General features: G+C 41.3%; 1 protein-coding gene across 1 annotated transcript in view; it reads left to right on the top strand.

Moving 5' to 3' along the window:
• Positions 1 to 15511, top strand: part of nos1 (nitric oxide synthase 1 (neuronal)) — a gene marked incomplete at both ends in the record, with an annotated part of 44883 nt that overhangs the window by 10310 nt on the left and 19062 nt on the right. The window contains 9 exons of the mRNA XM_083979154.1: positions 5535 to 5686; positions 6468 to 6630; positions 6802 to 6893; positions 8931 to 9072; positions 9166 to 9305; positions 10878 to 11052; positions 12581 to 12682; positions 13939 to 14133; positions 15209 to 15294. Coding sequence (XP_083835280.1) covers positions 5535 to 5686; positions 6468 to 6630; positions 6802 to 6893; positions 8931 to 9072; positions 9166 to 9305; positions 10878 to 11052; positions 12581 to 12682; positions 13939 to 14133; positions 15209 to 15294 — 1247 coding nt within the window. The remainder of the gene's footprint in view (positions 1 to 5534; positions 5687 to 6467; positions 6631 to 6801; positions 6894 to 8930; positions 9073 to 9165; positions 9306 to 10877; positions 11053 to 12580; positions 12683 to 13938; positions 14134 to 15208; positions 15295 to 15511) is intronic.

Genomic DNA, 15511 nt, shown 5'->3' with positions numbered 1-15511 from the left:
ATTACAGAGCTCTTGCCTGAACTGTTGGTGATTCAGTACATTATTATTATTTAGCCAGAAAGTGGGGGGTTGGGAAATCTATGTATGAAACGACGCTCAGGAAAAAAAAAAACAGATCACTCGACATACAGTACTGTATGACACCTGAGTTGGTCATACAGTGACTCACATAGTCATTCAGAGATGCTATATGCATGCTACATCGCCAACATTTGCATGAACATCTGTTGACTTACCAGTCCAGATGAAACCGACAAATATTCACAACTTAATTTCTTTACCTGCTAATTACTCTCTCCAGCTGTGGAGAGTGTAAGGCCACCTCTATCACTTCCTTTAGCACGCTAACCAGCTAGCCCCAGTCCGTTCCTTATCGTAACGCTACTTCACAATAATGAGTTTGCCCTCATTCTAACATGAGATGATGATGATGATGATGAAGAAGCACAGCTGAGGGTGTCGTCTAACATCTTGTCTTGTAAATGCAACAATTACTGAAGCTCTTGGCAAGCGATCATTATCACCACCGAGGCGTTTGGCGGCAGGGAAAAGTTACATATAGCACCTTTAATGACTCAGTATTTTCAGAAAACAAGGCTGAGTAATTCAAAAGTGTTTGGTGGATATTTTTTAATTGGAGCCCCTGAATAGTTATGCTTAAAGATGTTCACATATCTGTAGCATGACTAGCTCGACTCAAGGGTTTTTCCCACCCTGACTGTTTATCAATCGATCCAACTTGTTGAGATGTTTCACTCAGAACTGCAAAATGTCAGCCTCACAGCATGTCATTGTTGTTTCAACACCCCGCAGAAAAAACTCATGCAAGTCTTTCCAAAGCGGGTGTCATTACTGACAAGATGATAACACAGTTTAATTTGGGTTAAAGCAAACGCTTAGTTAAGTCGTGACTTTGATTCAAAACATTGTAACAACATTGGGTTTGAGTTGAAATCACTGCTTTTTGTAGGAGCTTTGTCATGATGGATACAACGATGATAAACACTAAGGATTTGAGGGAACCAATGACACCAGGACACAAAAAGCACTCTGTTGTGTTAAAAGTCCAGTGTTTAGTTGACCCATCCATCCGCCCCATGTGGGCTTTGTGGCTCCGTAACAATGTAGCGCACTACTTCCCTCTTCTGCGCTTGATGGACAACTGTCATAATGACTGTGGCTGCTACAGTACAAGGTTTTTGCCAACTGAATGTGAACATAAGTCACTTTTGGACTGTGGGGGGGGGAGGCAAAATAAAGTTACCTTAAGTCTGACCTGAAACGTTACTCCCTCTTTTGTGATAATAAATTATTGCTCTGGAGCTGTGCGGACTTTCCTTTTTCTTATGATTTACTTGTGTTGTCCGGCACCCAGCGTTTAGACTTAGGCATGTGCGTGCTTTTTCTCTTCTTTCTAAAAAAATAAAGTTACTTCACAAAACTCCAGCCAAAAAGTCAACTACATGGAGAGACTGTTAAGAAAGGGGTGATGAATTTAAACGCCTCCATTCATCGATCAACTCCTTTTGTCCATCCATTTTTTTCCCCCGCCCACTTTATTATGCAGGTAAAGTTTCCCTCTCTAGTTAGTAAGCCAGCCAGTCTACCAAGCAAGGTGAGCTCTGCTGTTTGAGTATTCAACCCCCAAAACACTGCAGCCGTTTTCGTAAACAGCAAACAGCAGCCTAATTACTTTGGTGACTTATCGGACAGGCTGTTGTGTGCATCCCAATGAATGAACGGCCCCGTAATGGCATCTTCAGATTTATTATATATCACAGACGCTGCTTTATTCGAGGATGATCCGTCTTTTTCAAAAAGGACAGCTGGATGGCATGAATGCCCAGAGCAGTATGATGACGAGCGGACGTGCTGGAGCACGAGTGATTCCTTTGTTTTATTTTTAACACTCCCCGCTCCCACTCATCCACTTCCCCCCCTTTTTTACTCCCGTCACCTCTTACTCTTCTTGTTTTTCTGCCTCATCTTTGTTGTTCTCCCTTGTTGTCAATTATCTTCTCTAAGCTTCTTCTCCCTCCCCTCTTTGTAATTATCTTTTTTTATTTTTATCTCTGTTTGCTCGAACACTTTCATAGATGCTCAGCTCAATTTCCTTTCCCATGTTTCCCCCTGTGTTTGACTGGATACGATGTATTTGTTGTCTCGTTCACCAGCTGTTTTTGCCCTCTTTCTGTTTTTGTCGAGCGAGGGGCTGGATTTTGTCGGAAAGGACGCGGGGAGGGAAGTTTATTTTGGACGAGCTGCCGGTTCGCGCCGTCTTGTTTGGACAGTGCAAGTGGGTGGTTCAGTGTAACAAGCCAATTTTAGCAGCGTTGGGGTCATTGTCAAATTTCCTCTTTGACTACACGCCTCCGCTATCGTCGCTGCTGTCGTCTGCTTTTGCTCACTCACTGGATCTCTTGAAGCTGGTGAAGGCATTCGCGGCGAACCAAAGTGACAGCTGACTTCAAGTCTAATCATATTAAACTGACCACACGAGGTTTGCCCCCCAGCGATGAGCAATTTTCTCTTTGCATCTGTCTGTTTTCTTGTTTTCTGTCGTTCTTCCTCGCTCTTTTTTTTCCCCCTCTCTTCCTGTCTCGGCTTTAATGGAACGATACCAATCCGTGACTCACAGACTTACTCATTCATTAATATTCGGGCCAGCCACGTGTGAGCGACATGTTGAAGGAAATTGTAAAACAGTTCGCATGCCTTCAAGATCCGGATCTGATTAACAAAAAACTTCAATAAAGTCAAACACATTACGGAGTTGGTCAATTTGAAAACCTTTTAAACACCTACCAATGGCACGTTGGCCCTCTGTAGCTACTGGAATAAGGGGAGATTGTATCAATTAATACATCAATATTTGACATGTTTTATCTTGGGAAAGGTATTGGAGATGAAATAGGGTATTTTATTAGGGTAAATATATGTATTTAAACAGGGGTAGCTTAGCACCTTCTACCCAAGGGCAAAAACAGCCGACAGATGGCTTAGGTTGGATTGGAAAAAGGTTTCTTTTTTTTTTTTTTTTTAATTATTCAATTCTCATAAAGTACAATTTAAACTCTTTGTTCCTCTGCTTCATATTGAACAGAGCCAAGAGCGTTTCATCTAAAATGAATAGAGACAGAAGGTAATGTGATCGCTCTGTCTTCTGTAAATGAAGAGGATGCTCTGCTTGTTGCTCAAACACAACACAGACACAGACAGATGCAGAAACTGTCTCTTGTAAGTGAGCACGAATCCTGAAAGACACTGAAATATGCTTAAAGGGATAGTTCACCCAAAATTCAAATTTCACTCATTATCTACTCACCCTCATGTCGACTAAGGGCTGGGAGAAGTTTCAGAGTCCTCCGTGCCTTCTCTGAGTTACAGGGGGGGTCCGCGCAGCAGTATTTGTCCATATAATGGTTGTGAATGGGGCTCACTTTTCTTCATCCAAAAAGACACACCAAAAAACATCCAAATACCTCCAAACTGCTCGTCTGTAATGTCCTTCTTGTATTGAAGCCCCGACATGAGAAATTGTTCCGCCGGTCAGTGCAAATCACGCGAGATTTGCACTGACACAGGAAGAGCAGTGAACTGAGACACTGGGAGCTTCCGCTACAAACAAGCTTAAAATATAGACTTGTTTAATTTTTTTCGGAACAATTTCTCATCTTTGGATGTTTTTTGGTGTGTCTTTTTGGACGAAGAAAAGTGAGCCCCATTCACAACCATTATATGGACAAATACTGCTGCGCGGACCCCCCCTATGGAGCTATTATTGTTGCAATATTATTTGCAAATGCGTATCTCAATCTGTGTGTGCGTATTCAGATCTGTGTGTGTGTAATATGATCTGTGTGTGTGTATTCAGATCTGTGTGTGCGTATTCAGATCTGTGTGTGTGTATTCAGACCTGTGTGTGTGTAAAAAAAATCTGTGTCCGTATTCAGATTTGCAAGTGAAGACAAATCTGCAAGTGCATGCAAAGATCTGTGAATGTGAACACAGATCTGTAAGTGTACATAGATCTGTAAATGTGTAAACCGATCTGTAAATGCGTACATAGATCTGTAAATGTCTGTCATCACTTACAACTCAGGCAGGAGCTCTCAATTGGCTGTGTTTTTACACGTGACTTTTGCAACACTTCTTCCGCGGCAGATCTGTGATCTGCAAATGTGTAGAAATGAGATTTGTCTGTGACCTCAGTGTTCCTTTGCCCTGAGCTCAGGCTCACAGGCTCATGCTGCCTGGCTGCAGTAGCAGTACCGCGGTCCGTGTACTAAGTATAATTCAATTACGTCGTTCACTTTGTACCATGAGAAATGTCGTTTTTACTGGGGTAAATGGTAATCGTTTAGGAGGCGATTTGTTGTGAATTAAGTATTTAATTCGTTTCGGAGTTTTTCTTCTTCTTTCTTTTAAATTGTCCGTTGCTGTAGCCATCAAAACGCGGAGCTTTTACTTTGAAGGCTGGTTCCGGCTCTCGACTTCCTTTTTCAATTTTCATTGTACAAGTTGGAGAAAGGAACAAGCGGGCACTTCGGTGCGCTGAATTGCGTTGTACGTCTCACGTCAATCAAACAGGAAATACCGGTAAAAACGACATTTCTCATGGTACAAAGTGAACAACGTAATTGAATTATACTTCGTACACGGACCGGGTCGGTACTGCTACTGCAGCCAGGCAGCGTGAGCCTGTGAGCCTGAGCTCAGGGCAAAGGAACACTGAGGTCACAGACAAATCTCATTTCTACACATTTGCAGATCACAGATCTGCCGCGGCAGAAGTGTTGCAAAAGTCACGTGTAAAAACACAGCCAATTGAGAGCTCCTGCCTGAGTTGTAAGTGATGACAGACATTTACAGATCTAAGTACGCATTTACAGATCGGTTTACACATTTACAGATCTATGTACACTTACAGATCTGTGTTCACATTCACAGATCTTTGCATGCACTTGCAGATTTGTCTTCACTTGCAAATCTGAATACAGACACAGATTTTTTTTACACACACACAGGTCTGAATACACACACACAGATCTGAATACGCACACACAGATCTGAATACACACACACAGATCATATTACACACACACACAGATCTGAATACGCACACACAGATTGAGATACGCATTTGCAAATAATATTGCAACAATAATAGCTCCATACCCCCCGTAACTCAGAGAAGGCACGGAGGACTCTGAAACTTCTCCCAGCCCTTAGTCGACATGAGGGTGAGTAGATAATGAGTGAAATTTGAATTTTGGGTGAACTATCCCTTTAAGGAATTGTTAGTAAAATAAACCCAGTTAACACCTTTTTGTTACGTGCCCAATTAAACGTGTTTAATCAGGCGTTAGCAGCTTCTGTTGAGTTTTTAATTTTGTAGATAATATTACCAGAGAAGTGTGAACCATATGCCATCACCCCCTGGCTCTTCAGTCGTTAAAAGAAAAAGAAATCAACAGGCAGCATTCATCTCTGAAAACACTTCCATCATCTCTCATGTTTTTTGTCTTTTCCAGATGCCGATCTGCACTGAAAACGTGTGCATCGGCTCCGTGATGGTGCCCAACCAGCCCGTTCGCAAACCGGACGAGGCCAGACCCAAAGACGAGCTCCTTCCGCTGGCCACAGACTTCATAGACCAGTACTACACCTCCATCAAAAGGCAAGCGTGAGCCTACACAGTAATAGCTAAGCCATAGTGTGAAGAGCTAAACCACATAGAGTGAGCACATAAACTTGGTTTGTGTCTCAGTGAAACAGAAAGGACATAAAAAGATGAAACAAGTTATAATTGTGTCATATTGTTGTGATGTGTGGTTCTTACAAAACTACGTATGTTTATAGTTGATGCTACTAACTGCTGGCCTGTTAGCTAGTTTTCTATGTAAAGATGGGACAGCAGTTATTTTTACTTTTAAAACAGCCTGTAATGTTTAATTTATTTAAGAGAAGGGACAGTATATACTCATGAACATTTGCATGTAAATAAACCAGATTTCCATCACACCTAAACACGATGTTACCCATAGTTGTTGTTTATAGACTTATAGACTATTATAGACTCTAGACTCATTAGCATTAGCTTCGTTAGCTCGCTTTCCTGGTGTTAGATGGTTATCCATGCAAGGATGGATAATTAGCTAATTTTTCTCTAACCAGACCTCCTGTTTAAAGTAGGCTATACAGTTTTGTTATAATGGTTATTTTAACAACCTGCACACCTAACAAGATTCAGTAGTTGGCTACTTATATTACCAGCCATAGAAAGGTGAACCAGTTCTTGTCAGTCTTGACTCCATTTATGATTGAAAGCGACTACTTGGCCTCAGCGTCAAACATAGTTTTGATGTAACAAGAATCTTTAACTGTAGACTGCCCATGTTTCTCATTCCCTTGCTCTTGTGTATCTGTCCCAAACACACACACACAACACACACATACACACACAGGTATGGCTCCAAGGCCCATGTGGACAGGCGGGAGGAGGTCAACAAGGAAATCGAATCCTCGGGAACATACCAGCTGAAGGACACCGAGCTGATTTATGGAGCCAAACACGCCTGGAGGAACGCTGCCAGATGTGTCGGGAGGATCCAGTGGTCCAAACTACAGGTAGCTCTGCATCGTACTGTTGTTTCCATGCACATCAAGATCTTGGTGTTAACAGTCACGTAACTGCTTACACAACACATCCAAAAACAATAGAGTAGTAGGGTTTTATTTATATATTTATACTGTGTCATGGCTCTGATTTCTTCTTGTGTTTTATATTTTGTTTCCCAGGTTTTTGATGCTCGAGACTGCACAACAGCTCATGGAATGTACAACTACATCTGCAACCACATCAAGTACGCCACCAACAAAGGCAACCTGAGGTAAAAAAAAAACAAAAAAACACACACTGCTCAACTCTTTGCCCGTCTTGTTTCCTTTTCATTGGTTGTCTGTTCTTCCCTTTTGTTGAACTTGCTTGTGTTCCTCCTCCTCCTTCCTACCACCACCACCACACTCGGTCTTCTTCCCATCTGTCGCTACATGTTTCTCATCACCCTTCTCCATCTCTCTACCCCCGACGACTACCCCGACTTGACCCACTGTCCCATCTGTCAGTGTGTGTGTGTGCACTCTCGTCCGCTGCCTGCCTTGCCTGTCTTGTCTATCTATCTGTCAGTGTCTCGCCACCAATCACTGGCCTGTTGGCGCGGTGGCAGACCTTGCTAACAAGCAGTCATTTGTCAGACCTGTGCAGCTCTCGCTTACTTTTCTGCCAAGTCCTAATCACATGTGACACCTCATATTTACTTCTTGGATGATGGATAGCTTCTGACTCATTACTACACTTATAGTCTGGCCTTCGGAGGGGGGGGGGACAGCTCGGATACACATGTTGATAAGAGCCAGCAAAACATCCTGGCTGCAGCGCTGTCAGTCTGGCTCGCATTAACATAAATAAATAAATACAGGCACAGAAATAAACAACATACCGCTGTTGCAACATGTCGCAACTGTTTGGGATTGATTTTTTTTTTTTGCTTATTCCAAATCACCTGTCAGTATAGGAGACATGATGATCCCTGCTGTGACTCCAGACAACTATGAGTCAGATGAAGTGGTGGATTTCAAGTTTCAATTCAGTGGCAGATATGTTGCAACTGAGTGGTTGTGTAAAAAAAAAAAAAAAGTCAAAATGTCATTAGATTGCATGCATAAAATATCAATATTATTAATAAATGTAAATATGTTGTATGTTTCTAAAGGTTTTATTGGGTGTATCCTATGGTTTAATCAATTATTTGCCAAGAATCAGTCTATATAGATCAAGAATCAGTAGAAATGCTTGGTTGACTGCTTTATGTCATTTCTTAAATTATCATACATTTATAAATATTTGATTGTTTATCAGACCAGTTTTTTTGCTCTTTTGTAATCAAAATAGATCATAGATATGTATGTTAATAAGCCAACAATGGCATAATACAATTTGCATAATAAATAAAGCCATTAGTTACAGACTAATGAATTATTCATGAAAGGTACTGTACGGGATTGTGATTATTACTTTATAAAGCATGTGACCAATTTGAATTTCACATAATTGTACAAATAATTGTACAAATGACTAACAATCATGTTTAAGTGATTACTGTACATATTACATATCACCACTATAACACTGTGATTTAAGGATATTGATTTGTTGTAGGCCTAATTATTATGAAAGACTGTAAATGTAATAAGGTGATAAGACTGAACATCACAGCTTTCGGCAAACGAACCACCCGTTACGCCATTATACTATGTTGCCCACAAGAGGACAAATTAAAATCAAACTTATTATGAGTTGCTGATGGATGAATGAATGATTTTTGAGTTTCACCCGATCCAAGCTGAGAAACTCTTTCCGACAGATGTAGACTAGACTGCGCAGCACAACTGGCCCAGATTCACACCAGCTGCTCCTCGCCCCCCTCCCACCACCACCACCACCACCACCCAACCCTCCCTCAGCGACTTACAACCAGCTTAGCAGCATTAACACTTTTACCCGGTCATGGCATTAAAACACCACTGGGCTGTAGAACCGACCAAAGGTAGCAACGCTTTGGCCCTGCTGCGAGTCCTTTTGACATAACATAACATCAATAAAAATGCCTCTTGGCAGATTACGTGCAGCAACAATGCCAACCATCTGTTAGCAGTCTTGTTGATTAATGCGCTTAGATATTCATATTGACCATGAAGTGCTTTGTTGCCTGCTGCTGATCTTCTAACATGTTACTTTGTGTGGCACCGTTTAGGCATATAATGATAATTAATTAGGTTATTATTTAAACTAGTAATAATCTCACACATGCTATCGCTGTGAATATCGACATGACACACTATTTACATGCTGTCTTCGTCTCTCTTAGGTCGGCCATCACCATATTTCCTCAGAGGACAGATGGCAAACACGACTTTCGAGTGTGGAACAGTCAGCTGATTCGTTACGCCGGCTACAAACAGCCTGACGGACAGATCCTGGGAGACCCCGCTAATGTTGAATTTACCGAGGTACGCAAATGGAGATTTATTTGTTTTTCCAGTGTAAATGAGGCGAAGCTTGCAACAGCATCAGCTCACGACGTGTTGCCTCTCTCCAACCAGATCTGCATGCAGCTGGGATGGAAAGCCCCGAAAGGTCGTTTTGACGTCCTCCCTCTCCTGCTGCAAGCCAACGGGAACGACCCTGAGCTGTTCGAGATCCCCGAAGACCTCGTCCTGGAGGTGCCCATCACGCACCCAAAGTGAGTTTCTTTACTTTATTTGTTTATTTGAATGGGACAGTGCACATTAATGGACACAACATGTAAATGTGCCGGATTATGGCAAGATGCTATATATATGCTATGCTATACTATATATATACAGTATATATATACAGTATATATATATATATATATATATATATATATATATATATATATATATATATATATATATATATATATAGTGAGATAAAGTGCATAAGTGCATAAATTCGGGGTTAAAGTTTAGTTTAGTTTAGTTTATTCATTTGGTTCATTAAAAAAAGAAGAGACTGGCAAAATGCATAGACTGGTCAGTAATACATGCAACCAAAAGTTGTAGGCTGAAGCAATAGCTTATTATGCCAACCCTTTGTACATAAGATTTCCATTTACATAGTGAAAATAAAGAGTGACGAGTGCTAAAGTGCAAAAGTGCAAAAGTGCATAGGTACTGCATTAGCACGATGCCCTATAAGTATTAATCAAAGTGCCAGATAGTATTACACAAGGCCCTAAAGTGCACATCAGTTTAAAGTGCCAGGTTGTATTGCACGATACCCATTACACCTACAGTAGTTGCACAAGCAGAAGTGTGTAGATATTGCACAAAATGTAATACATAATTGTATTATGTAAGTAGTGCTACTAAAACCAAAATGACATACACAAAAAATATTGTGTAGAATTAACAAAAAATATCTCTCTCCCCTCTAAAAGTTTGTCTGTGTGTGAAAAATACAGAAACAGAGAGAGAGAGAGGGCAGCTACTGTACAAAAAGACATCCGCCCACTCACTCATCTCTTAACAGCACTTCTTAAACAATGGGGTACTTTTTAAGCCAAAAAGTCTGATTGGGTTGTTGTCACATTCCTACTGTGCTGATTGTTCCCAGAAAGCACAGCCAGCCATGATTTATCTGTTGCTATGCCAGCTCTTTGTGGTAACTATGGGGTCTAGTTACAGTAGTTAAGTGCAGTTTCAGGCTCACTTCTATTTTTTACTCTCGTGTGTTTACTTTACTTTTTCTTTTTTCTTTTTTTTTGTTAAGAATAAATAGTAGCTACCGCAGAAAAGCTACAAAGCCCCAGAGATCTTAAGCATTAAGCTGCTGTATCTAATACCCATAATCTCAGTAAAGAATTGGGGTGTTACTGCTACACTAGTTTTCACACCTACAAACACAGATGCACACACACACACACACACACACACAGAGCTATCTCTACATCGCCGTAGAGCGTAGACACACTGACTGAGCTCCCTGCCAGACCCTGCATCAGCTGGGCCCTCTGCTCCACTCTGCTCTGCTCTGGCAGCAGCTTGGCTCAGGCTGTGGACATCAATAACATCTCATCATTATACGAGATCAGACCCCCCAGCTCTGCAAATAATACGCTGAAAGCAATGTCTGGCTGGCGGATCGAGGTCCTGTCTGCACTAGAAAGCTGTTAAAAGGTGGTTTTCTTTTGTGTTAATGTTTGTTTTGGCTGCTTTCTCTTTGATGGCATCATGCACTGTATCTCAGGGGTGATGTTTTTTTTTCGTTTTTTGTTTTGCTCCCTGCTCAGGTACGAGTGGTTCAAAGACCTGGAGCTGAAGTGGTACGGCCTCCCAGCGGTCTCCAACATGCTGCTGGAGATCGGCGGCCTGGAGTTCACGTGCTGCCCCTTCAGCGGCTGGTACATGGGCACGGAGATCGGCGTGAGGGATTTCTGCGACAGCTCACGCTACAACATTCTGGAGGTAGCGTGTCGTGCCAAACAAAAAAACAGAAAAGAAATGCAGGCTCGTGCTCGGCTCGGCTCGGGTCGGGCGCACAGATTGACCGCAGCCTTGTGCGGAGCGGAGAGCATGTGTCCTGTTATCAAAATGACCCAATCAGAATACCATTATGTTTCTACAGTAATTGGGCACAATGAGGAGGAAGCTGATTAACAACACTTGTCAGGAAAATAAAGCCTCCGTGCGCTTTGTTGCAGATTCTCTTCACATAAATTAGACGCAGTTAATTTTGATATTATGACAAAAAATCTGCCTGAATTCACTCACAATTTGTGTGCGTGTTATTTTGTCCTTTTTGTAAATGTGGCACATAATTAAGCTGATCAGACAATCTGCTATCTTTGCATGTAGTGTGTTAAGACAAGTGGAAGAAAGGGTTCCCATCCCTAAAATCTCTGGTGAAGAGCACTCCAGGGCCGGGCCTCGGTGGATTTGTTTTACATCTGAAGTGCTGAAATTGTGCTTCCATTTGTTGATGAAGGAGACTGTTTGTTTGCACACTTTTCTCTGCGTTTTGTTCATTAACAGCTTTTTGCATGAATAATTTGGTGGATTTGCAGGAAAGCTTATTCATTTTAGCCATAAAACTTAATTCAATTAGGTAAAAGATTAAAAGACGTCTTCACTTTAATGACCCTCTGGCAGATGAGATGTCGGAGAACATTTAGAGACCACTACTGGCTGAATGCATTAGTATTGTCCTAAGGTTTTGTTTTCCTAAGATTTAGTTGTTTTACTCATGACACATTGTTAGAATATATAACTGTTCTCCACGTGGCAAGTAAACAGAAAGGTGCAGAAATTAAGGGAAAACCCAACAATCTTGATAAGAAAGTAGAGTCAATGACAAGGAGCAGTGAAGCTGTTCTAGTGGCCCAACACATGATTATGTCATTTTATGTTTTTTACTTAAAGGGATAGTTCAACATTTTGGCAAATTGGCCCATTGCCATAATCCCTATAGTCATAGCAGTAGGTTCATTACCCTTAATTGTCGGTGCAAGCTATTTTTAGAACGGTAGAGCAGAACCACGAGCTGCTCAGAGCTACGCTACGGAGGCTCATGGGATTTCTTGGTTTCCCTCATCAGACTCATCAAATACACAATCCAACAACTACAAAACGCTCTGGTGGACAAGTTGTGACCTGCTCATTCACCACGCTATGAGATAATAACAGAACGTTACGAGACAGAGTTGTTTTAGAGGTAAATTCATGCAAAACCGTTGATGCACGTTGTGTTCAGGGACAGTTTTTTTCAGCAGCTCGCAGCTCTGCTCCGCCGTTCTAAAAATAGCTTGCACTGACAATTAAAGGTAACATACTTACTGCTATGACTATAGGGATTATGGCAATGGGCCAATTTGCCAAAATGTTGAACTATCCCTTTAAACTTGTCACCGTCTGTAGCTCGTGTGTGCAGCACACTGTGGACTCAATCATATCAGAGCTGTCCTATTAAAATGTCCTTATATGTCATGTCATGTAGGAAGTTGCTAACAAGATGGCCTTAGACACCAGGAAGACTTCCTCCCTTTGGAAAGACCAGGCGCTGGTGGAGATCAACATCGCTGTTCTCTACAGCTTCCAGGTACGTGCACCTTTAAGTTTATGTACTTAGATCCTTAAAATGAGAAGAAATACCACAACAAAAACAGATATTATGTGTCTCAAATAATTGGGACTAGAAAACATCCAATTTCCCAGCATTGTGTGTCTCTATGTGCTAAACACACTGAAACTACCTAAACTAAACTATCTGGAAATCTTCATTTTACCTCTTTAATGTTACCGCTGCACACCACAGTGTTTCACAGTGTGTTGGTTGTGCGTCCATGAGCAAGTGTCACCATATTTACACTTCGGTGGAGGAATAGCTTACAGCGACCTCAGAATCATTGTAGATGGGATTATTCATGTTGGCTCGGTCAAGTGCTTTTGACTCTTAAAGGCCCCAGGAGGTGCAGATAATAATTTGACTTAACAAGATGAGTGTACAGGACGAAGTTGATCCAATTTAACTTGTGCCTCTTCATACTGTAGTTGACACCATGTATGATCTGGGTATTGGTAAAAACAACAACAACATTTTGATTTTGTTCATGAACATTTGTGCTGGCAGAATAATTTTTAGACAAAATATTTTGGAGCAGCTCCCCATTAACGTCCAAATGACTCCGAAGCGGTGACTCATTTATTTGCACATCATTTATGCAGGCAAAACAAACATCTTTGCTTCATTAATTCTCAAGTAACGAGCATGACACATCAGATAAATAAATTGTGATAAAATGAAGCACAGATGTTTGTTTTATTTGCATAAATTTGTACAAATAAGGTAAAAAAAACAAAAATGTCTCAAAAATGGTTTAAGCAGAAAACTTTCCCCATTTATGTGTGTAAACGAATGGTTTTATAGATGACTGGATCACATGACGGCCAAGGAGTATTATACAGAGGTGGTAGTTTTCCCTACAGACATTAGTATTTCACAGGTACACACTTGTAATGTCTCTTTAATTAGACATCCATTATGAGTAATTATTGTTTAATTTGCAGGTAATAGCTAAATGGCTGTGTGATGGTGTTAATCACCTAACAGGACGCGCTGGGTACAATTTAGCATTTAGTTTTGATTTAGCTCAAACACTTTGTTTGATTCAGGTCGGTCACTTATGTTAGATTTCTTAACCAAAGACGTAAAAGACATAGATGTTGGCAGGTATGTGCTAATGTTTGTTTCATCATCTATATTAATGTAATTTATAAATGTAACACTGGACCAGTATTGAAGACAATACAGACTGTAAATGTTGTGTTTTTCCTAACTGTGCTCCCTGTTCTCAGTCGTGCAAGGTGACCATCGTAGACCACCACTCTGCCACCGAGTCGTTCATGAAGCACATGGAGAACGAGTTCAGGGTGCGAGGCGGTTGCCCCGGAGACTGGGTGTGGATTGTGCCTCCCATGTCAGGAAGTATCACGCCCGTCTTCCACCAAGAGATGCTCAACTACCGCCTCACCCCGTCCTTTGAGTACCAGGTGAGAGGGAGCAGTCATGTGATTATAAAAAAAATGGAAATCTAAACCATTAAAGGGATAGTTCAACATTTTGGCAAATTGGACCATTGCCATAATCCCTACTCCTAGTTTTAGGAGTGGGTTTGTTACCTTTAATTGCCGGTGCAAGCTATTTTTAGAATGGCGGAGCAGAGCCGTGAGCTGCTCAGAGCTACGCTACGGAGCCTCATAGGATTTCTTGTTTTCCCTCATCAAACTCATCAAATACACAATCCAACAACTCCAAAACGCTCTGGTGGACAAGTTGTGACCTGCACATTCACCACGCTATGAGATAATAACAGAACGTTAGATTTCAAGGTAAATTCATGCAAAACTGCTGATGCGCGTTGCCTTCAGGGACAGTTTTTCGGCAAGCAGTCTCTGCATTTACCTCTAAAACAACTCTGTCTCGTAACATTCTGTTATTATCTCATAGCGTGGTGAATGTGCAGGTCACAGCTTGTCCACCAGAGCGTTTTGGAGTTGTTGGATTGTGTATTTGATGAGTTTGATGAGGGAAACCAAGAAATCCCATTAGCCTCCGTAGCGTGGCTCTGCTCCGCCGTTGTAAAAATAGCTTGCACCGACAATTAAAGGTAACAAACCTACTCCTAAAACTATAGGGATTATGGCAATGGGCCAATTTGCCAAAATGTTGAACTATCCCTTTAAGTGCTTTATAGTTTCTATAGCTTCTCCAACCGTGCTAACATTAGCTTCAGTACACTATAATGCATTTCTTGGGGATTTTAATGTTTTTTGGCAGCGAGCATCTGCACAATTATAGACATGCACTTGTGTTTACAAATTAGTTGGCTGCCAAGCTATATAAAGGAAGTCATTAACGGAAATTAAAGTTGGAAAATCATTACCTGGAATGGAAGTAGAGGAAACACATTAAAAGAAAGTGTGTACAGCAAAATATTGGATTAAAACTCCACTGTAACAATCAGCTCCTGGAGAAACAACAAACTTTACTGATGACATCTCAGTATCTTGGGAGTTGAGTGGATTTTTAACCTTTATGTCTGAACTCTGTTTCTTTATGCAACAGCCTGATCCCTGGAATACCCATGTGTGGAAAGGAGTCAACGGTACGCCCACGAAGAAGCGAGCCATCGGATTCAAGAAGCTCGCCAAGTGAGTATCTCTGTCACAAAAAGGAACATGAGGCGGAAAAAAAACACACGATGTAAATCAATTGTTTTTGTTAATTTCGCGGTGCAGTTTCTTCCTGCGTATATAGACTCCTTTGAATGTCAAAGGTAATGCGCTGCAGGATGTACGTATGTGTGCGTGCGTGCATGTATGTGTGTAATTTAACAGCCAAACATGTAATCAATTTCTCGACAGAAGT

This window comes from Trachurus trachurus, assembly GCF_905171665.1.
Source record: "Trachurus trachurus genome assembly, chromosome: 9".
NCBI classification, from domain to species: Eukaryota; Metazoa; Chordata; class Actinopteri; order Carangiformes; family Carangidae; genus Trachurus; species Trachurus trachurus.
The sequence above is the reverse complement of the archived record's forward strand: the minus strand, read 5'-3'. Positions and strand labels throughout refer to the sequence as shown.